Source organism: Taudactylus pleione, unplaced genomic scaffold, assembly GCF_031769625.1.
Source record: "Taudactylus pleione unplaced genomic scaffold, aTauple2 ptg000905l, whole genome shotgun sequence".
Taxonomy (NCBI): Eukaryota; Metazoa; Chordata; class Amphibia; order Anura; family Myobatrachidae; genus Taudactylus; species Taudactylus pleione.
In genome coordinates, this window is record NW_028285306.1 from 152,670 (window position 1) to 178,137 (window position 25,468).

Below are 25,468 nucleotides of genomic sequence, written 5' to 3' on the forward strand. Positions count from 1 at the left end.
AGGGCGGAGCTTAGTGACGTGATTCTAAGAGAATCGAGTCATTTGGCCCCATCCTCTATTTAAAAATGCGGTATTCGCTGTAATTTAACGTAATGGGCGGGGACTAATAACACAAAGTCCCCCCTGCCATTACCACCCGTCCTGCTTCTCCTCCCCAGGCTATACATAGTAGGTAAGTAGAGTTAGTAATGTGATATGTTATTAATGAGTGCAATAAACTCCAGGGGGTAAATTTACTAAGAATCGAGAATGGTCGAGTTTAGTTTTTTTTTTTTTAATCTCGATTTGCATTGCCGAATCTCGGGTGATTTTCCCGTTTTTCATCTCACAAATTTACTAAGAAGTGAGTTTAGCTGAAAGGGAGTTGGCCGAAGGTGAAGCAGATCGAGATGTCTCCCCCGAGTTGTAAGTTTAGATGAGATTACCCACCCGTGATTGCAGTGTTTTCTCTCTGCAAATCTCTCCCGAGCTAGCAGCCTGCACATATCAGTGAGATATATCAGTATCAGTGAGATAGGTGCTGGCTGCTTGTGTGTTATACCTGTAAAAGAAGGGTTACATTTTAAAAAATATGATGTAGGGTCCCCCCCCTAAAGCTTAACCAGTCCCGGACTTGCCAGCCAGTCCTGGTACCTAAAATTACGGGGAACAAAACGAGTAGGGTTCCACCGTAATTTAGGTACCAGCACCAGGCTGCACGGCCAGTCCTGGTTTTAATTATAGGGGGAAAAAATTTGTAGGGGTTCCCCTATAAGTAAAACCAGCATCAGACACTTTCCAGCGGGGGGCCAGGGGAGCCCTTTCACCGGGACCCCCAGCCACAGCATCAGTCCTGACCGCTAGTCAACCCAGGCCAGGGATCCCTGGGGAGTTGGGGACCCCTCCAATGAAGGGGTCCGCCTCTCCAGGGCGGTGGGTAAGTGGTTGATAGTGTATGTAGTGTGTGAAATATAGAATTAACAACATTGTCTTTACAGTGGAACTACAGGTCCCAGCAAGCCTCCCCCGCATGCTGGTACTTGGAGAACCACAATTACCAGCATGTGGGGCATTAAGGCCCGCTGGTACCTGTAGTTCACCTGTAAAGAAATGTGTAAAAAAAAAACACAACACAACACCGTGAAAGTACAGTTTTAACACACACACACACACACACACACACACACACACACACACACACACACACACACACACACACACACACACACACACACACACACACACACACACACTTTCACCTACATTACCAGGAGTGGTCCCCTTGAGTTTGCCCAATGGTGAGTTGATTCGAGTTTGCTATCTCACCCGAGTTTTACGAGTGAGAAGAGAGAAATCTCTCTCTAACTCACCCGGCTTTGCCTTTAGTAAATTTGCAAGTTGAAGATCATACCTAAGCTCTCCTGAGATTGGCATCTCGACCATTCTCGATTCTTAGTAAATGTACCCACAGGTGTTCCAGTTAGAAAACCAGAATGGTTTATAGAACTGTGACTATATGACTCACATGCGTATATATATATTTTCCAGTATTTTTCGATTCTCCCGGATCTGGTTTGATATTGAACAGCCCTTCAGGTAAAGTCTGATACTTCCCATTAATATCTGTGTTTACCTTTCAAAAAAACTCTTGGGAAAAAATATTCTACAAAATACTGTAAAGGACAAATCCTGTTCCCCAAACAGATAAAAGTGTAGAAATACTAAAATTTTTTTATAAAAAAGGTTATTTTGTAAGGTGGGTGCGGGACAGGTGACGCCTTATTGTGGGTGCGGGACAGGTGATACCTTATTGTGGGTGCGGGACAGGTGACACCTTATTGTGGGTGCCGGACAGGTGATACCTTATTGTGGGTGCGGGACAGGTGACGCCTTATTGTGGGTGCCGGACAGGTGATACCTTATTGTGGGTGCGGGACAGGTGATACCTTATTGTGGGTGCGGGACAGGTGACACCTTATTGTGGGTGCCGGACAGGTGATACCTTATTGTGGGTGCGGGACAGGTGACGCCTTATTGTGGGTGCGGGACAGGTGATACCTTATTGTGGGTGCGGGACAGGTGATACCTTACTGTGGGTGCGGGACAGGTGACACCTTATTGTGGGTGCCGGACAGGTGATACCTTATTGTGGGTGCGGGACAGGTGACGCCTTATTGTGGGTGCGGGACAGGTGATACCTTATTGTGGGTGCGGGACAGGTGACGCCTTATTGTGGGTGCGGGACAGGTGATACCTTATTGTGGGTGCGGGACAGGTGATACCTTATTGTGGGTGCGGGACAGGTGAAACCTTATTGTGGGTGCGGGACAGGTGACACCTTATTGTGGGTGCCGGACAGGTGATACCTTATTGTGGGTGCGGGACAGGTGATACCTTATTGTGGGTGCGGGACAGGTGATACCTTATTGTGGGTGCGGGACAGGTGATACCTTATTGTGGGTGCGGGACAGGTGACACCTTATTGTGGGTGCCGGACAGGTGATACCTTATTGTGGGTGCGGGACAGGTGACACCTTATTGTGGGTGCGGGACAGGTGATACCTTATTGTGGGTGCGGGACAGGTGATACCTTATTGTGGGTGCCGGACAGGTGATACCTTATTGTGGGTGCGGGACAGGTGATACCTTATTGTGGGTGCCGGACAGGTGATACCTTATTGTGGGTGCGGGACAGGTGACACCTTATTGTGGGTGCGGGACAGGTGATACCTTATTGTGGGTGCGGGACAGGTGATACCTTATTGTGGGTGCCGGACAGGTGATACCTTATTGTGGGTGCGGGACAGGTGATACCTTATTGTGGGTGCGGGACAGGTGACACCTTATTGTGGGTGCGGGACAGGTGATACCTTATTGTGGGTGCGGGACAGGTGACACCTTATTGTGGGTGCCGGACAGGTGATACCTTATTGTGGGTGCGGGACAGGTGACACCTTATTGTGGGTGCCGGACAGGTGATACCTTATTGTGGGTGCGGGACAGGTGACACCTTATTGTGGGTGCCGGACAGGTGATGCCTTATTGTGGGTATTGAAGAAACAGAAAGTGTTTACCTGTAATACCTTATACCAGTGCTATGTAAAATTGCAGATAACACCCCTAACATATAGAGGTCCATTTATAAAGCAGTGATAACTATTTACAGTAGAAAGGGATTATTATTAATAATTCCGGAGTTACCAACTGCATAGATTTACTTATGACTCCTTTCATTATACTAACACACGTGTGTCTCTGCAGACAATGGGAAACACAAAGCATGTCACATAATAATACACACACAGCACGTCACATAATAATACACACACAAAGCATGTAACCTAATAATACACACACACACACACACACACACAAAGCACGTCACATAATAATACACACACAGCACGTCACATAATAATACACACACAGCACGTCACATAATAATACACACACAAAGCATGTAACCTAATAATACACACACACACACACACACACACACACAAAGCACGTCACATAATAATACACACACACAAACACACAGCACGTCACATAATAATACACACACAAAGCACGTCACATAATACACACACACAGCACGTCACATAATACACACACACAGCACGTCACATAATACACACACACAGCACGTCACATAATAATACACACACACACAGCACGTCACATAATAATACACACACACAGCACGTCACATAATAATACACACACACACAGCACGTCATATAATAATACACACACAAAGCACGTCACATAATACACACACAAAGCACGTCACATAATACACACACACAGCACGTCACATAATAATACACACACACACACACAGCACGTCACATAATAATACACACACACACACAGCACGTCACATAATACACACACACAGCACGTCACATAATACACACACACAGCACGTCACATAATACACACACACACAGCACGTCACATAATAATACACACACACACAGCACGTCACATAATAATACACAGACACACACACACAGCACGTCACATAATAATACGCACACACACACACACACACACACACACACACACACACACACAAAGCACATCACATAATAATACACACACAAAGCAGGTCACATAATAATAAACACACAAAGCATGTCACATAATACACACAAAGCACGTCACATAATACACACAAAGCACGTCACATAATAATACACACACACACACAAAGCACGTCACATAATAATACACACACACACAAAGCACGTCACATAATAATACACACACAAAGCACGTCACATAATACACACACAAAGCACGTCACATAATAATACACACACACACAAAGCACGTCACATAATAATACACACACAAAGCACGTCACATAATAATACACACACACACACACACACACACACACAAAGCACGTCACATAATACACACACAAAGCACGTCACATAATAATAAACACACAAAGCATGTCACATAATACACACAAAGCACGTCACATAATAATACACACACACACAAAGCACGTCACATAATAATACACACACACACAAAGCACGTCACATAATAATACACACACAAAGCACGTCACATAATACACACACACACACACAAAGCACATCACATAATACACACACACACACAGCACGTCACATAATACACACACACAGCACGTCACATAATAATACACACACACACACACAGCACGTCACATAATAATACACACACACACACAGCACGTCACATAATAATACACACACAAAGCACGTCACATAATACACACACAAAGCACGTCACATAATACACACACACAGCACGTCACATAATAATACACACACACACACACACAGCACGTCACATAATAATACACACACACACACAGCACGTCACATAATACACACACACAGCACGTCACATAATACACACACACAGCACGTCACATAATACACACACACACACACACAGCACGTCACATAATAATACACACACACACAGCACGTCACATAATAATACACAGACACACACACACACACAGCACGTCACATAATAATACACACACACACACACACACACACAGACACAAAGCACATCACATAATAATACACACACAAAGCACGTCACATAATAATAAACACACAAAGCATGTCACATAATACACACAAAGCACGTCACATAATACACACAAAGCACGTCACATAATAATACACACACACACACAAAGCACGTCACATAATAATACACACACACACAAAGCACGTCACATAATAATACACACACAAAGCACGTCACATAATAATACACACACAAAGCACGTCACATAATACACACACAAAGCACGTCACATAATAATACACACACACACAAAGCACGTCACATAATAATACACACACAAAGCACGTCACATAATAATACACACACACAAAGCACGTCACATAATAATACACACACAAAGCACGTCACATAATAATAAACACACAAAGCATGTCACATAATACACACAAAGCACGTCACATAATAATACACACACACACACAAAGCACGTCACATAATAATACACACACAAAGCACGTCACATAATACACACACACACACACACACAAAGCACATCACATAATACACACACAAAGCACATCACATAATACACACACAAAGCACATCACATAATAATACACACACACACACACAAAGCACATCAGATAATACATGCATACACAAAGCACGTCACATAATACACACACAAAGCACATCACATATTAATACACACACAAAGCACGTCACATAATAATACACACACAAAGCACGTCACATAATAATACACACAAAGCACGTCACATAATACATGCATACACAAAGCACGTCACATAATACACACACAAAGCACATCACATAATACACACACAAAGCACGTCTCAATGCACACACACAGCACGTCACATAATTAGGGGTGAGCGGGTTCGGATTTCTGAAATCCGAACCCCCCCGAGCCTCCCCGATCCGAGTCCGATCCGAGTCAGGCTCGACTTCTCCCGCCTGACTCGGATCTGAAATCGAGGCAAAACGTCATCATCCCGCCTTCTGAGTTTCGCGGGTTTTGGATCCTATATAAGGTGCGCCATTTTCTCACTCGGCTATGGACAGTGAAGAGGGAGGGTGGGAGTTAGGGCTGTGTAGTGTAGAGTAGTGTAGTGCTGCTGTTGTCCACTACTTCAAAGTCCATAGGGGCTGGCTGTGTTGTGCTGTGCTGCTGTTGTTAATAGGGGCTGTGTCCACTACTTCAAAGTCCATAGGGGCTGGCTGGACTGTGTTGTACAGTCAGTTCTCCATAGGGGCTGTGTCCACTCCAAAGTCCTGTGCAGTGTCCCAGTCCTAAAGGGGTGTTGTAGTGTTGTCCAGGGGGTGCTCTGTCCATCAGGGGTGCTCCCCTCAAGTGCTAAAAAAAATAATATATTTTCTGTGTTTGTGAATTGTGTGCACAGTAGCCGCACGTGCATCAACAAAGTAGTGACAAGCGTGCGCCTGTGTCATAAGTAAAGGGCCGGCTGGCTTGACCGTTAAAGGGTGCTGTAACCCCCGAAAGTACACTCCAGTCCAAACCAAAAAAAAAATTATTTTCTGTGTTTGTGAATTGTGTGCACAGTAGCCGCACGTGCATCAACAAAGTAGTGCCAAGCGTGCGCCTGTGTCATAAGTAAAGGGCCGGCTGGCTTGACCGTTAAAGGGTGCTGTAACCCCCGAAAGTACACTCCAGTCCAAACCAAAAAAAAAATTATTTTCTGTGTTTGTGAATTGTGTGCGCAGTAGCCGCATGTGCATCAACAAAGTAGTGCCAAGCGTGCGCCTGTTTCATAAGTAAAGGGCCGGCTGGCTTGACCGTTAAAGGGTTCTGTAACCCCCAAAGTACACTCCAAACCAAAAAAATATATATTTTCTGTGTTTGTGACTTGTGTGCACTGTGGCTGCACGTGCATCAACAAAGGAGCAGCGCCAAGCGTGCGCCTGTGTCCCATAAGTAAAGAGCCGGCTGGATCATTTCTTAAAGGGTGGTGTAAGCCACAAAGTGCACTACTCTCCAGCAAAAATAAAAAAATATTTTCTGTGTTTGTGTGCTCTTTAGCCGCACGTATATATCAATATAACATAAATGGAGGACCAAACTTTCTCCGATAAAAATAAAATAGGGAAAGATCAAGAACCACTTCCTCCTAGTGCTGTTGCTGCTGCTGGGAGTTGTTCATCATCCCAGAGAGGAAGTAGGAACATCACTACTTTTACTAAACAATTGACCCTCCAACAGTCCCTAGCGATGAGGATGAAGTATGACAGCAGTCATCCTGAAGCAAAACGTATAACTGAGGCCTTGACTGCTATGTTGGTGTTAGACGTGCATCCGGTATCCGACATTAGTGCAGTGGGATTTAGACAATTGATGGAGGTAGTGTGTCCTCGGTTCCAAATCCCGTCTAGATTCCACCTGCATCCTCAAAGCAGCAGCGACAAGCGTGCGTCTGTCTGTTAAAGGGTGGTGACACCCTCAAAGTGTGCTACACAAACAATTAAAATATTGTTCTTTTTTTTTCTGTCTTTGTGAAATGTGTGGGCTGTAGCCGCACCTGCATCCTTAAAGCAGCAGCGACAAGCGTGCGTCTGTCTGTTAAAGGGTGGTGACACCCTCAAAGTGTGCTACACAAACAATTAAAATATTGTTCTTTTTTTTTCTGTCTTTGTGAATTGTGTGGGCTGTAGCCGCACTTGCATCCTCAAAGCAGCAGCGACAAGTGTGCGTCTGTCTGTTAAAGGGTGTTGTAACTCTCAAAGTGCTCCAAAAAATAATTTTTTTTTTTTAATGTGTTTGTGACTTGTGTGCGATGTAGCCGCACTTGCATCCTCAAAGCAGCAGCGCCAAGCGTGCGTCTGTCTGTTAAAGGGTGGTGACACCCTCAAAGTGTGCTACACAAACAATAAAAATATTCTTCTTTTTTCTGTCTTTGTGAATTGTGTGGGCTGTAGCCGCACCTGCATCCTTAAAGCAGCAGCGACAAGCGTGCGTCTGTCTGTTAAAGGGTGGTGACACCCTCAAAGTGTGCTACACAAACAATTAAAATATTGTTCTTTTTTTTTCGGTCTTTGTGAAATGTGTGGGCTGTAGCCGCACCTGCATCCTTAAAGCAGCAGCGACAAGCGTGCGTCTGTCTGTTAAAGGGTGGTGTAACTCTCAAAGTGCTCCAAAAAATAAAAAACTATTTTTTTAATGTGTTTGTGACTTGTGTGCGATGTAGCCGCACTTGCATCCTCAAAGCAGCAGCGACAAGCGTGCGTCTGTCTGTTAAAGGGTGGTGACACCCTCAAAGTGTGCTACACAAACAATAAAAATATTCTTCTTTTTTCTGTCTTTGTGAATTGTGTGGGCTGTAGCCGCACCTGCATCCTTAAAGCAGCAGCGACAAGCGTGCGTCTGTCTGTTAAAGGGTGGTGACACCCTCAAAGTGTGCTACACAAACAATTAAAATATTGTTCTTTTTTTTCGGTCTTTGTGAAATGTGTGGGCTGTAGCCGCACCTGCATCATTAAAGCAGCAGCGACAAGCGTGCGTCTGTCTGTTAAAGGGTGGTGACACCCTCAAAGTGTGCTACACAAACAATAAAAATATTCTTCTTTTTTCTGTCTTTGTGAATTGTGTGGGCTGTAGCCGCACTTGCATCCTCAAAGCAGCAGCGACAAGCGTGCGTCTGTCTGTTAAAGGATTACATCGGTGACAGCATCCAAGTAGGCATGTCAGACAGTCCGTACCTGTACTGGCAGGAAAAAGAAGCAATTTGGAGGTCCCTGTACAAACTGGCTCTATTTTACCTGAGTTGCCCTCCCTCCAGTGTGTACTCCGAAAGAGTGTTTAGTGCAGCCGGGAACCTTGTCAGCGAAAGGTGTAGGAGGTTGCTTCCACAAAATGTGGAGAAGATGATGTTCATAAAATGAATTATCAACTCTTCCAGGGAGACCAGCCTCCAGAACGTACAGAGGGACCTGTGGTTCCAGCAGGGACGAATTAATACTCTGTGAGGATGAGGATGTACACACTGAAGAGGGTGAGGAATCGGTGGATGAGGAGGATGAGGATGACATCTTGCCTCCGTAGAGCCAGTTTGTGCAGGGACAGATTAATTGCCAGCTTGCTTTGTGGGGGCCCAAACGAACCAATCATTTCAGCCACAGTTGTGTGGCAGACCCTGGCGCTGAAATGATTGGTTTGTTAAAGTGTGCATGTCCTGTTTATACAACATAAGGGTGGGTGGGAGGGCCCAAGGACAATTCCATCTTGCACCTCTTTTTTTTCTTTGCATTATGTACAGTTTGGGGCCTAGTTTTTCAAACTGCCATCCTGTCTGCCACTGCAGTATCACGCCTAGATGGGTCACGTGTTTGTGCCGCCCACTCGTGTCGCTTAGCATAGTCATCCAGCTACCTCGGTGCAACCTTTTGGACATAAAAACACTATTGTGAGGTGTGAGGTGTTCAGAATAGACTGGAAATGAGTGGAAATTAAGGTTATTGAGGTTAATAATAGCATAGGAGCTGAAAAACCTACAAATTCTGTGATTTTAGCTGTTTTTATGCTTTTTTTCAAAAAAATACAGATCCAAAACACAAAACCCAGAACCCAAAACACGGAAGGGTGGTTTTGGCAAAACCAATCCAGATCCAAAACACGAAGAAAGATCCAGATCCAAAACCAAAACACAAAACACGAAAAGTGGCCGGTGCACACCCCTATACATAATACACACACGCACACAAATCACATCACATAATACACACACAAAGCACGTCACATAATACACACACACAAAGCACATCACATAATACACACACAAAGCACGTCACATAATACACACACACAAAGCACATCACATAATACATGCATACACAAAGCACGTCACATAATACACACACAAAGCACATCACATAATACATGCATACACAAAGCACGTCACATAATACACACACAAAGCACATCACATAATAATACACACACAAAGCACGTTACATAATACACACACGCAAAGCACGTCACAATACACACATACAAAGCACGTCACATAATACACACACACACAAAGAATGTCACATAATACACATACACACACACACATAGCACGTCACATAATAATACACGCAGGAATCCCTCAGACACTAGTTTCTATAGACCTATGCATCTGATCCTAATGCTGGGCAGGGACATATAGGGGCAATAGGTGGACAGTGTTAAAATGATGTAATAATAATAATCAGGTTCAGGAACTGGGGGTTGAGCTATAGAAAATCAATGATATATATAATATATAGAAAAGAAGGCACTCAAAGGGATATTTAAAATAAAACTGATCTTATGAAAAATAAATTTTGTCCCAGGACAGCTAATGAGAGGTTCAGGAGGGCTCCATTCAGACCCGCTCGCTAGATGCGTTCGCACGCAGACAAAGTATGCAAATCCCACGATCGCGCAGCAAGGCATTAGCACGCCCACTATGTCTTGGCGTGCGATCGCCCTGTGTATGCAGATGCCCACCAGCCTGTCTTAAGACGCCCACCAACACGTCATCTCCAGGAAGTGTATGCAACCATCGGTAACATCGAGTACCATCGGACGCATACGCAGCACTTGTGGCTGACCACACCCTACCACAAGCACTGCGAGCATTTTAGTGTGAAATTCAGCAATGTGACGTGTACTATGACGCTCCGTAATAACTATGCACGTTAAGACGCTCAGACACGCCTGCGTTCGCACCTCCACTCCCTCATTTCCATTGGCCATCCCCTGTTACCACCCACAAACAGCTCGTCCTGTCACCCAGTCTAGCGAGCCGTCTATTCTACTGGTTCGCGCACTGCGATGCATGCGCATATTGCCAACATCGCCTGGCTGCGTCCTAGCGAACGGGTCTGAATTGGGTCCTGAAGTCCTGCTTATTCCTGATGAAAAATAGCCCTGATATTAATAATATTAATCAGGGATGGACTAGGGCTGGTCAGCAGTCCGCAAAGGGGGCGTGCCACGCTTCATGAGGGCGTGCTGCGAGTCACAGGGGCGTGGCCTCGCTGCATGCCCCCATCTTTCAGTGTCCCAGCCGAGCGGAGCGCTGGGGCAGTTGGGAATCTGGGGGTTTTGTTGAACTTTGCGGGGAAGCCGAAGACTCCACAGCGAAATGAGACTCTCCCGCAGGTGCTTGTCTACTCTCCCGGAGCCTGCGGGTAACCCTCCGCACCCCCGGAAGAGTAGGTACTTCTCCCGCAGCCTGCCCACTTCCTAGTAAAGGGATCGGCAATCCGCGAGTAAGGGCGGAGCTTAATTACGCTATTCTGCGAGAATTGATTAATTTGACCCCATCCTCTATTTAAATATGTGGTATTCGCGGCAATTTACAGCGCTTAGTAACGCAAAAAGTCCCCCCCGCCATTACCGCCTGTCCTGCTTCTCCTCCCCGGGCTATACATAGTAGGTAAGTAGTTAGTAATATGATATGTTATTAATGAGTGCAATAAAATCCCAGTGTTCCAGTTAGGAAACCACAATGGTATATAGAACTGTGACTATATGACTCACATGCGTATATATATATTTTCCAGTATTTTTCGATTCTCCCGAATCTGGTTTGATATTGAACAGCCCTTCAGGTAAAGTCTGATACTTCCCATTAATATCTGTGTTTACATTTCAAAAGAACTCTTGTGATAAAATATGCTACAAATTACTGTAAAGGACAAATCCTGTTCCCCAAACAGATTAAAGTGTAGAAATACTAAAAAAAATAATAATAAAAAAAGGTTATTTAGTAAGGTGGGTGCGGGACAGGTGATACCTTATTGTGGGTGCGGGACAGGTGAGGCCTTATTGTGGGTGCGGGACAGGTGATACCTTATTGTGGGTGCCGGACAGGTGAGGCCTTATTGTGGGTGCGGGACAGGTGATACCTTATTGTGGGTGCGGGACAGGTGATACCTTATTGTGGGTGCGGGACAGGTGATACCTTATTGTGGGTGCGGGACAGGTGATGCCTTATTGTGGGTGCGGGACAGGTGATACCTTATTGTGGGTGCGGGACAGGTGATGCCTTATTGTGGGTGCGGGACAGGTGATACCTTATTGTGGGTGCGGGACAGGTGATACCTTATTGTGGGTGCGGGACAGGTGAGGCCTTATTGTGGGTGCGGGACAGGTGATACCTTATTGTGGGTGCGGGACAGGTGATGCCTTATTGTGGGTGCGGGACAGGTGATACCTTATTGTGGGTGCGGGACAGGTGATGCCTTATTATGGGTGCGGGACAGATGATGCCTTATTGTGGGTGCGGGACAGGTGATACCTTATTGTGGGTGCGGGACAGGTGACGCCTTATTGTGGGTGCGGGACAGGTGATACCTAATTGTGGGTGCGGGACAGGTGAGGCCTTATTGTGGGTGCGGGACAGGTGATACCTTATTGTGGGTGCGGGACAGGTGACGCCTTATTGTGAGTGCGGGACAGGTGATACCTTATTGTGGGTGCGGGACAGGTGATGCCTTATTGTGGGTGCGGGACAGGTGATACCTTATTGTGGGTGCGGGACAGGTGATGCCTTATTGTGGGTGCGGGACAGGTGATACCTTATTGTGGGTGCGGGACAGGTGATACCTTATTGTGGGTGCGGGACAGGTGACGCCTTATTGTGGGTGTGGGACAGGTGATGCCTTAGTGTGGGTGCGGGACAGGTGATGCCTTATTGTGGGTGCGGGACAGGTGATACCTTATTGTGGGTGCGGGACAGGTGATACCTTATTGTGGGTGCGGGACAGGCGATACCTTATTGTGGGTGCGGGACAGGTGATACCTTATTGTGGGTGCGGGACAGGTGATGCCTTATTGTGGGTGCGGGACAGGTGACGCCTTATTGTGGGTGCGGGACAGGTGATACCTTATTGTGGGTGCGGGACAGGCGATACCTTATTGTGGGTGCGGGACAGGCGATGCTTTATTGTGGGTGCGGGACAGGTGACGCCTTATTGTGGGTGCGGGACAGGTGATACCTTATTGTGGGTGCGGGACAGGTGATACTTTATTGTGGGTGCGGGACAGGTGATGCCTTATTGTGGGTGCGGGACAGGTGATGCCTTATTGTGGGTGCGGGACAGGTGATGCCTTATTGTGGGTGCGGGACAGGTGATACCTTAGTGTGGGTGCGGGACAGGTGATGCCTTATTGTGGGTGCGGGACAGGTGATGCCTTATTGTGGGTGCGGGACAGGTGATACCTTATTGTGGGTGCGGGACAGGTGATGCCTTATTGTGGGTGCGGGACAGGTGACTCCTTATTGTGAGTGCGGGACAGGTGACACCTTATTGTGGGTGCGGGACAGGTGATACCTAATTGTGGGTGCGGGACAGGTGATGCCTTATTGTGGGTGCGGGACAGGTGATGCCTTAGTGTGGGTGCGGGACAGGTGATGCCTTATTGTGGGTGCGGGACAGGTGATGCCTTATTGTGGGTGCGGGACAGGTGATGCCTTATTGTGGGTGCGGGACAGGTGACTCCTTATTGTGAGTGCGGGACAGGTGACACCTTATTGTGGGTGCGGGACAGGTGATACCTAATTGTGGGTGCGGGACAGGTGATGCCTTATTGTGGGTGCGGGACAGGTGATGCCTTAGTGTGGGTGCGGGACAGGTGATGCCTTATTGTGGGTGCGGGACAGGTGATACCTTATTGTGGGTGCGGGACAGGTGATGCCTTATTGTGGGTGCGGGACAGGTGATACCTTATTGTGGGTGCGGGACAGGTGATGCCTTATTGTGGGTGCGGGACAGGTGATACCTTATTGTGGGTGCGGGACAGGTGACGCCTTATTGTGGGTGCGGGACAGGTGACACCTTATTGTGGGTGCGGGACAGGTGATACCTTATTGTGGGTGCGGGACAGGTGATGCCTTATTGTGGGTGCGGGATAGGTGATGCCTTATTGTGGGTGCGGGACAGGTGATGCCTTATTGTGGGTGCGGGACAGGTGATCCCTTATTGTGGGTTCGGGACAGGTGATACCTTATTGTGGGTGCGGGACAGGTGATACCTTATTGTGGGTGCGGGACAGGTGATACCTTATTGTGGGTGCGGGACAGGTGATGCCTTATTGTGGGTGCGGGACAGGTGATGCCTTATTGTGGGTGCGGGACAGGTGACTCCTTATTGTGAGTGCGGGACAGGTGACACCTTATTGTGGGTGCGGGACAGGTGATACCTAATTGTGGGTGAGGGACAGGTGACGCCTTATTGAAGAAACAGAAAGTGTTTACCTGTAATACTATATACCATTGCTATATAAAATTGCAGGTAACACCCCTAACATATAGAGGTCCATTTATAAAGCAGTGATAACCGCTTTATATCCTCTGGACTATTTACAGTAGAAAGGGATTATTATTAATAATTCCTGAGTTACCAACTGCATAGATTTACTTATGACTCCTTTCATTATACTCTGCAGACAATTATACTCTGCAGACAATGGGAAACACAAAGCACGTCATATGATACACACACACACACACACACACACAGCACATCGCATAATACACACACAGCACATCACATAATACACACACAGCACGTCACATATTAATAATACACACACAGCACGTCACATAATACACACACACACACACACACACACAAAGCATGTAACCTAATAATACACACACACAAAGCATGTAACCTAATAATACACACACACAAAGCATGTAACCCAATAATGCACACACACAGCACGTCACATAATAATACACACAACACGTCACATAATACACACACACAGCACGTCACATAATACACACACACACAAAGCATGTAACCTAATAATACACACACACAAAGCATGTAACCTAATAATACACACACACACAGCACGTCACATAATAATACACACAACACGTCACATAATACACACACACACAAAGCATGTAACCTAATAATACACACACACACATAGCACGTCACATAATAATACACACACACACACACACACAAAGCATGTAATCTAATAATACACACACACACAGCACATCACATAATACACACACACACACACACACACACACACACAAAGCATGTAACCTAATAATACACACACACAAAGCATGTAACCTAATAATACACACACACAGCACGTCACATAATAATACACACAACACGTCACATAATACACACACAGCACGTCACATAATACACACACACACACACAAAGCATGTAACCTAATAATACACACACACACACATAGCACGTCACATAATAATACACACAACACGTCACATAATACACACACACAGCACGTCACATAATACACACACACACACCCACACAAAGCATGTAACCTAATAATACACACACACACATAGCACGTCACATAATAATACACACACACACACACAAAGCATGTAATCTAATAATACACACACACACACAGCACGTCACATAATACACACACACACACACACAAAGCATGTAACCTAATAATACACACACACAAAGCATGTAACCTAATAATACACACACACAAAGCATGTAACCTAATAATACACACACACAAAGCATGTAACCTAATAATACACACACACACAGCACGTCACATAATAATACACACAACACGTCACATAATACACACACACAGCACGTCACATAATACACACACACACACACACACACACACACAAAGCATGTAACCTAATAATACACACACACACACACATAGCACGTCACATAATAATACACACAACACGTCACATAATACACACACACAGCACGTCACATAATACACACACACACACACACACAAAGCATGTAACCTAATAATACACACACACACACATAGCACGTCACATAATAATACACACAACACTTCACATAATACACACACACAGCACGTCACATAATACACACACACACACACACACACACACAAAGCATGTAACCTAATAATACACACACACACACACACACACACACACATAGCACGTCACATAATAATACACACACACACAGCACGTCACATAATACACACACACAAAGCATGTAACCTAATAATACACACACATAGCACGTCACATAATACACACACAGACAGCACGTCACATAATACACACACACACACACAAAGCATGTAATCTAATAATACACAAACACACAGCACATCACATAATACACACACACACAAAGCATGTAACCTAATAATACACACACACAAAGCATGTAACCTAACAATACACACACACAAAGCATGTAACCTAATAATACACACACACACAGCACGTCACATAATAATACACACAACACGTCACATAATACACACACACAGCACGTCACATAATACACACACACACACACACACACAAAGCATGTAACCTAATAATACACACACACACACATAGCACGTCACATAATAATACACACAACACGTCACATAATACACACACACACACACACACAAAGCATGTAACCTAATAATACACACACACACATAGCACGTCACATAATAATACACACACACACACACAAAGCATGTAATCTAATAATACACACACACACAGCACGTCACATAATACACACACACAAACAAAGCATGTAATCTAATAATACACACACACACAGCACGTCACATAATAATACACACAACACGTCACATAATACACACACACAGCACGTCACATAATACACACACACACAAAGCATGTAACCTAATAATACACACACACATAGCACGTCACATAATAATACACACAACACGTCACATAATACACACACACAGTACGTCACATAATACACACACACACACACACAAAGCATGTAACCTAATAATACACACACACACACACACACACACACACATAGCACGTCACATAATAATACACACACACACACACCACGTCACATAATACACACACACACAGCACGTCACATAATACACACACACACAGCACGTCACATAATACACACACACACACAAAGCATGTAACCTAATAATACACACACACACAGCACGTCACATAATACACACACACACATAGCACGTCACATAATACACACACACACAGCACGTCACATAATACACACACACACACACAAAGCATGTAACCTAATAATACACACACACACACAGCACGTCACATAATAATACACACAACACGTCACATAATACACACACAAACACACACAAAGCATGTAACCTAATAATACACACACACACACACATAGCACGTCACATAATAATACACAGACACACACACATAGCACGTCACATAATAATACACAGACACACAGCACGTCACATAATACACACAAGAGTCTATCCTCCTGGACCTGTGCAGGAGTTTCTATAGACCTATGCATCTGATCCTAATGCTGGGCAGGGACATTCAGGGGCAATAGGTGGACAGTGTTAAAATGATGTAATAATAATAATAATAATCAGGGTCATGAACTGTGGGATGGAGCTATAGAAAAACAATTATATATGTATATTTTATATTATTATATTAAGATTATATGTACAGTATATAGTATTTAGAACAGAAGGCAGTCAAAAGGACCATTAAAATAAAACTTATGTAATGGAAAATACATTTTGGCCCAGGACAATTAATGAGAGATTCAGGAACTGAGCGTCTGATTCAGACCGCTCGCTAAATGCGTTCGCACACAGCCGTAAGCAGCCAAAGTACGCAAATCCCAATCGCTAGCAAGACATTAGCACGCCCACTATGTCTTCTTGTGCGATCGTGGTGTGTATTTAGACGCCATCCAGCCTGACACAAGACGCCCACTTTCCCTTAGTAACACACGTCATCTCCAGGAAGTGTATGCAACAATCGGTAACATCGAGTAACATCGGACCATACGCAGCACTTGTGGCTGACCATACCCTACCGCAAGCACTGCGAGTGCTGCTGTGTGTCACAGCCATGTGACGTGTACGCTGACGATGCGTCTTAATTATGCACGCCCCCGAAACGGCGTTCAGAGGCACAGAGACGCCTGCTTTTGCACCACCACTCCCCCGTTTCCATCGACCACCCCGTCACCACCCACAAACGGCTCGTCCTCTCACTCATGCTTGCGAAGCGTCTTAATACTGGGTGCGAACGCTTCCCGATCGCATGGACTAGTTCGCGCACAAGCACTGCGTCATGATTGCAATCATGGGCAGGCTACGCGCAAACGCAGCCTAGCGAATGGATCTGAATCAGGCCCTGAGTTCCTGTTCTTCCTGCTAAAAAATAGCACTAATAATAATAATAATCAAGGATGGACTGGGGCAGGTCAGCAGCCCTGGGAATCCCACTAGTGCTCGCGCCCTTGCCGCAAAGGGGGCGTGGTCACGTCTCACGAGGACGTGCTGCGAGTCATGGGGGTGTGCCTAGCTGCTCGTCCACGTCTTTTAGTGTCCCAGCCGAGCAGAGCGCTGGGAGGTGGAGCTGCTCGGCCCTGGTTTGCACTTTGCAGTCGGCCCGGCCCATCTGTCCATTGGCCCTTCTGGCGTTTGCCAGAAGTGCCAGGCGGGCAGTATTATTATTATTATCATCATGATATTGCTTATAACTGGTTTTGTTTCTCCCTATCTTACGTTTATTTTTCCAGACTGTAAGGACGCCCATGTACTAATCACCACACAAGCTATTGCCGAAAAGATTTGCCTGCGAATTGATGAGAAACCGAATACAGTGATACAACTATTACACAATTCTGACAAAGGTAGGAAGATGTATCTGTCTAATTACGAGGAAGATAATTGAAGGCTGACTACGAGAGATGAGCAGGACATTTCGTGCAGGCGGAAAAGCTTCTGCGATACCATCTTCCATGTTGGCTATTACTACGCCATCCTGCGTCATGCTGTATGTCGCTTATTCTCTACGCAGCTGTGATGACGATGGTGCATTCAGTTTGCTGATATGGTTAGGGCTAGGGTCCTAACACCTGTGCCAAATTCTGCTAAATTCCAAGCCGAACGAGGCGGACGCTTCACAGGTCTGTTCTGAAACGTTTCTTTATCTCCACTAATTCCTTTCTTTATAGTGAAAATTTAGAAACGTCACCTCCCACCTCCCCGCTCACCCTTACCATGATTATTAGGGGTCCTTATCCCTGGTCTCCTAATCTGTGCTGGGGACCATTACTCTATTGGGTCCTCACAACGGAGGCCCCGATGCGCACATAGGCCTCAACTCGATCCTTATGTTGGTCCTACCTCCTCCTTTATTATCTCCCCAGTACCGGCGAATGGCGTTGGTGGTCTCACTCTGAGGGCCTGATTCAGCAAGGATCACAAGTGCAAAAACGCACGCAGCCGGTCGATTGTTGCCTTATGCGCATTTGTATGCATCGCAGTGCACGAACCAGCCACTGTGATCGGGACTGTGTTCGCAGTGTCTACGTGGACCAATCGCAGAAGGATTGACAGGAAGTACCGTTTAGGGGTGGTGATGGGGGAGTGGTCGGAGAAACGCTGGCGTGTCAGTGCGTTTTCAGCGCTGTTACAGGGGCGTGCATAAATTAGCCACTGCGATGGCATATGCAGTCTGAGATCTAACTGCGTGCAGGAAAGTTAGCAGTTTAGTGGTAGGGTCAGACCGGCCTTTATGTGCGAGTGGCTCCGATGTGCTTCGATGTTAGCGATGTTTTGGCTGGATTGCACAGTATTACGGATGTGCGATTGGGGAAGAGGGCGTCTGCATGTTGTCCGTGCGTGTGCTTTGCGATTGCAATTATTAGCAAAACTTTAGCAACAGAACTGCGTGCGCGATTACAGCCACGATCGTATCAGTGATCCTTGCTGAATAAGGCCCTGAGACCACAATCTTCACTAGCCTGCGCAAATGACGAGGTCAGGGGGTGGGAGCCATCATAGGGATGAATATGCAGCCTGTCCGTGCATTGGGCCCTTTTGTGTGAACCTGATGGACTTATGGACCTCACCATAGCACACAGGAGGTGGTCCCAGAAGAAGGAACCCTATGACATATTATTACACTCTTCTCCTCTATAGATCAATAGACAAATACTTCTTATGGCAGATTATTGTGTATTTAGTGTATATGGTACATAAACCACAGGGGGGTACAGTCCCACCTCTGTCTCCGTCTGTTTGTCCTTCTCGAGAATTACTAAACAGTGATCATCTCTTGATGATTGATTTGGACGAGAAAATGTATCTCACCTTTATTTCTGCAGCTTGTCTACAGCGTAGGGTGTCACTTGCTCCATATCAGGGCACAGGGTGCCACCTAAGGTACCCGCAGTGATTATATCCTTGTCCTCTCCCCACAGGTATAACCCTCAATGGCAGACTGGCCGCCGATAAAAGCAGTTTAGATAAATTTGGGCTCGTTCACAAGAAAAAGATGATAAAAGTGGAGATAACTACTGAAAACATTACAGTGACCACCGGCCAGGACACGGAAATCTATACATGGGCAACAACCTTCCAGGGAACACGGTAACTGCTCTATACGTTACTAGGAACACGGTAACTGCTCTATACATTACTAGGAACACGGTAACTGCTCTATACATTACTAGGAGCACGGTAACTTCTCTATACATTACTAGGAACACGGTAACTGCTCTATACATTACTAGGAACACGGTAACTTCTCTATACATTACTAGGAACACGGTAACTTCTCTATACGTTACAAGGAACACGGTAACTGCTCTATACATTACTAGGAACAAGGTAACAGCTCAAAACATGGCAAAGAACACGGTAACTTCTCTATACATTACTAGGAACAAGGTAACTGCTCTATACATTGCTAGGAACAAGGTAACTGCTCTATACATTACTAGGAGCACGGTAACTTCTCTATACATTACTAGGAACACGGTAACTGCTCTATACATTACTAGGAACACGGTAACTTCTCTATACATTACTAGGAACACGGTAACTTCTCTATACATTACTAGGAACACGGTAACTTCTCTATACATTACTAGGAACACGGTAACTGCTCTATACATTACTAGGAACACGGTAACTGCTCTATACATTACTAGGAACACGGTAACTTCTCCATACATTACTAGGAATACGGTAACTGCTCTATACATTACTAGGAACACGGTAACTGCTCTATACATTACTAGAAACACGGTAACTGCTCTATACATTACTAGGAACACGGTAACTGCTCTATACATTACAAGGAACACGGTAACTGCTCTATACATTACTAGGAACAAGGTAACTGCTCTATACATTACTAGGAACACGGTAACTGCTCTATACATTACTAGGAACACGGTAACTGCTCTATACATTACTAGGAACAAGGTAACTGCTCTATACATTACTAGGAACACGGTAACTTCGCTATACATTAGTAGGAACACGGTAACTGCTCTATACATTACTAGGAACAAGGTAACTGCTCTATACATTACTAGGAACACGGTAACTGCTCTATACATTACTAGGAACACGGTAACTTTGCTATACATTAGTAGGAACACGGTAACTGCTCTATACATTACTAGGAACACTGTAACTGCTCTATACATTACTAGGAACAAGGTAACTGCTCTATACATTACTAAGAACACAGTAACTTCTCTATACATTACTAGGAACAAGGTAACTGCTCTATACATTACTAGGGACAAGGTAACTGCTCTATACATTACTAGGAACACGGTAACTTCTCTATAAATTACTAGGAACACGGTAACTTCTCTATACATTACTAGGAACAAGGTAACTGCTCTATACGTTACTAGGAGCAAGGTAACTTCTCTATACGTTACTAGGAACAAGGTAACTTCTCTATACTTACTAGGAACACGGTAACTGCTCTATACATTACTAGGAACACGGTAACTTCTCTATACATTACTAGGAACACGGTAACTGCTCTATACATTACTAGGAACACGGTAACTTCTCTATACATTACTAGGAACACGGTAACTGCTCTATACATTACTAGGAACACGGTAACTTCTCTATACATTACTAGGAACACGGTAACTTCTCTATACATTACTAGGAACACGGTAACTTCTCTATACATTACTAGGAACACGGTAACTTCTCTATACATTGCTAGGAACAAGGTAACTGCTCTATACATTACTAGGAACAAGGTAACAGCTCAAAACATGGCAAAGAACACGGTAACTGCTCTATACATTACTAGGAACACGGTAACTTCTCCATACATTACTAGGAGCACGGTAACTGCTCTATACATTACTAGGAGCACGGTAACTTCTCTATACATTACTAGGAACACGGTAACTGCTCTATACATTACTAGGAACACGGTAACTTCTCTATACATTACTAGGAACACGGTAACTTCTCTATACGTTACTAGGAACACGGTAACTGCTCTATACATTACTAGGAACAAGGTAACAGCTCAAAACATGGCAAAGAACACGGTAACTTCTCTATACATTACTAGGAACAAGGTAACTGCTCTATACATTGCTAGGAACAAGGTAACTGCTCTATACATTACTAGGAGCACGGTAACTTCTCTATACATTACTAGGAACACGGTAACTGCTCTATACATTACTAGGAACACGGTAACTTCTCTATACATTACTAGGAACACGGTAACTTCTCTATACATTACTAGGAACACGGTAACTTCTCTATACATTACTAGGAACACGGTAACTGCTCTATACATTACTAGGAACACGGTAACTGCTCTATACATTACTAGGAACACGGTAACTTCTCCATACATTACTAGGAATACGGTAACTGCTCTATACATTACTAGGAACACGGTAACTGCTCTATACATTACTAGAAACACGGTAACTGCTCTATACATTACTAGGAACACGGTAACTGCTCTATACATTACTAGGAACACGGTAACTGCTCTATACATTACTAGGAACAAGGTAACTGCTCTATACATTACTAGGAACACGGTAACTGCTCTATACATTACTAGTAGGAACACGGTAACTGCTCTATACATTACTAGGAACACGGTAACTGCTCTATACATTACTAGGAACAAGGTAACAGCTCTATACATTACTAGGAACACGGTAACTTCGCTATACATTAGTAGGAACACGGTAACTGCTCTATACATTACTAGGAACAAGGTAACTGCTCTATACATTACTAGGAACACGGTAACTGCTCTATACATTACTAGGAACACGGTAACTTTGCTATACATTAGTAGGAACACGGTAACTGCTCTATACATTACTAGGAACACTGTAACTGCTCTATACATTACTAGGAACACTGTAACTGCTCTATACATTACTAGGAACAAGGTAACTGCTCTATACATTACTAAGAACACAGTAACTTCTCTATACATTACTAGGAACAAGGTAACTGCTCTATACATTACTAGGGACAAGGTAACTGCTCTATACATTACTAGGAACACGGTAACTTCTCTATAAATTACTAGGAACACGGTAACTTCTCTATACATTACTAGGAACAAGGTAACTGCTCTATACATTACTAGGAACAAGGTAACTTCTCTATACTTACTAGGAACACGGTAACTGCTCTATACATTACTAGGAACACGGTAACTTCTCTATACATTACTAGGAACACGGTAACTTCTCTATACATTACTAGGAACACGGTAACTGCTCTATACATTACTAGGAACACGGTAACTTCTCTATACATTACTAGGAACACGGTAACTGCTCTATACATTACTAGGAACATGGTAACTTCTCTATACATTACTAGGAACACGGTAACTTCTCTATACATTACTAGGAACACGGTAACTGCTCTATACATTACTAGGAACAAGGTAACTTCTCTATACATTACTAGGAACAAGGTAACTTCTCTATACATTACTAGGAACACGGTAACTGCTCTATACATTACTAGGAACACGGTAACTTCTCTATACATTACTAGGAACACGGTAACTTCTCTTTACATTACTAGGAACACGGTAACTGCTCTATACATTACTAGGAACACGGTAACTTCTCTATACATTACTAGGAACACGGTAACTTCTCTATACATTACTAGGAACAAGGTAACTGCTCTATACATTACTAGGAACACGGTAACTTCTCTATACATTACTAGGAACACGGTAACTGCTCTATACATTACTAGGAACACGGTAACTGCTCTATACATTACTAGGAACACGGTAATTTCTCTATACATTACTAGGAACACGGTAACTTCTCTATACATTACTAGGAACAAGGTAGCTTCTCTATACATTACTAGGAACACGGTAACTGCTCTATACATTACTAGGAACACGGTAACTGCTCTATACATTACTAGGAACACGGTAACTTCTCTAGACATTACTAGGAACACGGTAACTGCTCTATACATTACTAGGAACACGGTAACTGCTCTATACATTACTAGGAACACGGTAATTTCTCTATACATTACTAGGAACACGGTAACTTCTCTATACATTACTAGGAACAAGGTAGCTTCTCTATACATTACTAGGAACACGGTAACTGCTCTATACATTACTAGGAACACGGTAACTGCTCTATACATTACTAGGAACACGGTAACTTCTCTATACATTACTAGGAACACGGTAACTGCTCTATACATTACTAGGAACACGGTAACTTCTCTATACATTACTAGGAACACGGTAACTTCTCTATACATTACTAGGAACACGGTATCTGCTCTATACATTACTAGGAACACGGTAACTTCTCTATACATTACTAGGAACACGGTAACTGCTCTATACATTACTAGGAACACGGTAACTGCTCTATACATTACTAGGAACACGGTAACTGCTCTATACATTACTAGGAACACGGTAACTGCTCTATACATTACTAGGAACACTGTAACTTCTCTATACATTACTAGCAACACGGTAACTGCTCTATACATTACTAGGAACACGGTAACTGCTCTATACATTACTAGGAACAAGGTAACTGCTCTATACATTACTAGGAACACTGTAACTGCTCTATACATTACTAGGAACACGGTAACTGCTCTATACATTACTGGGAACACGGTAACTGCTCTATACATTACTGGGAACAAGGTAACTGCTCTATACATTACTGGGAACAAGGTAACTGCTCTATACATTACTGGGAACACGGTAACTTCTCTATACATTACTAGGAACACGGTAACTGCTCTATACATTACTGGGAACAAGGTAACTGCTCTATACATTACTGGGAACACGGTAACTTCTCTATACATTACTAGGAACACGGTAACTGCTCTATACATTACTAGGAACACGGTAACTGCTCCATACATTACTAGGAACACGGTAACTTCTCTATACATTACTAGGAACACTGTAACTTCTCTATACATTACTAGCAACACGGTAACTGCTCTATACATTACTAGGAACACGGTAACTGCTCTATACATTACTAGGAACACGGTAACTGCTCTATACATTACTAGGAACACGG

The 25,468-nt window shown here is 44.2% G+C and overlaps 1 protein-coding gene across 1 annotated transcript in view; it reads left to right on the forward strand.

Moving 5' to 3' along the window:
• Positions 1–25,468, forward strand: part of LOC148473873 (inter-alpha-trypsin inhibitor heavy chain H3-like) — a 136,613-nt gene that overhangs the window by 102,925 nt on the left and 8,220 nt on the right. Inside the window, exons 16-18 of the mRNA XM_088459328.1 lie at positions 17,992–18,101; positions 18,626–18,742; positions 20,318–20,486. Coding sequence (XP_088315454.1) covers positions 17,992–18,101; positions 18,626–18,742; positions 20,318–20,486 — 396 coding nt within the window. The remainder of the gene's footprint in view (positions 1–17,991; positions 18,102–18,625; positions 18,743–20,317; positions 20,487–25,468) is intronic.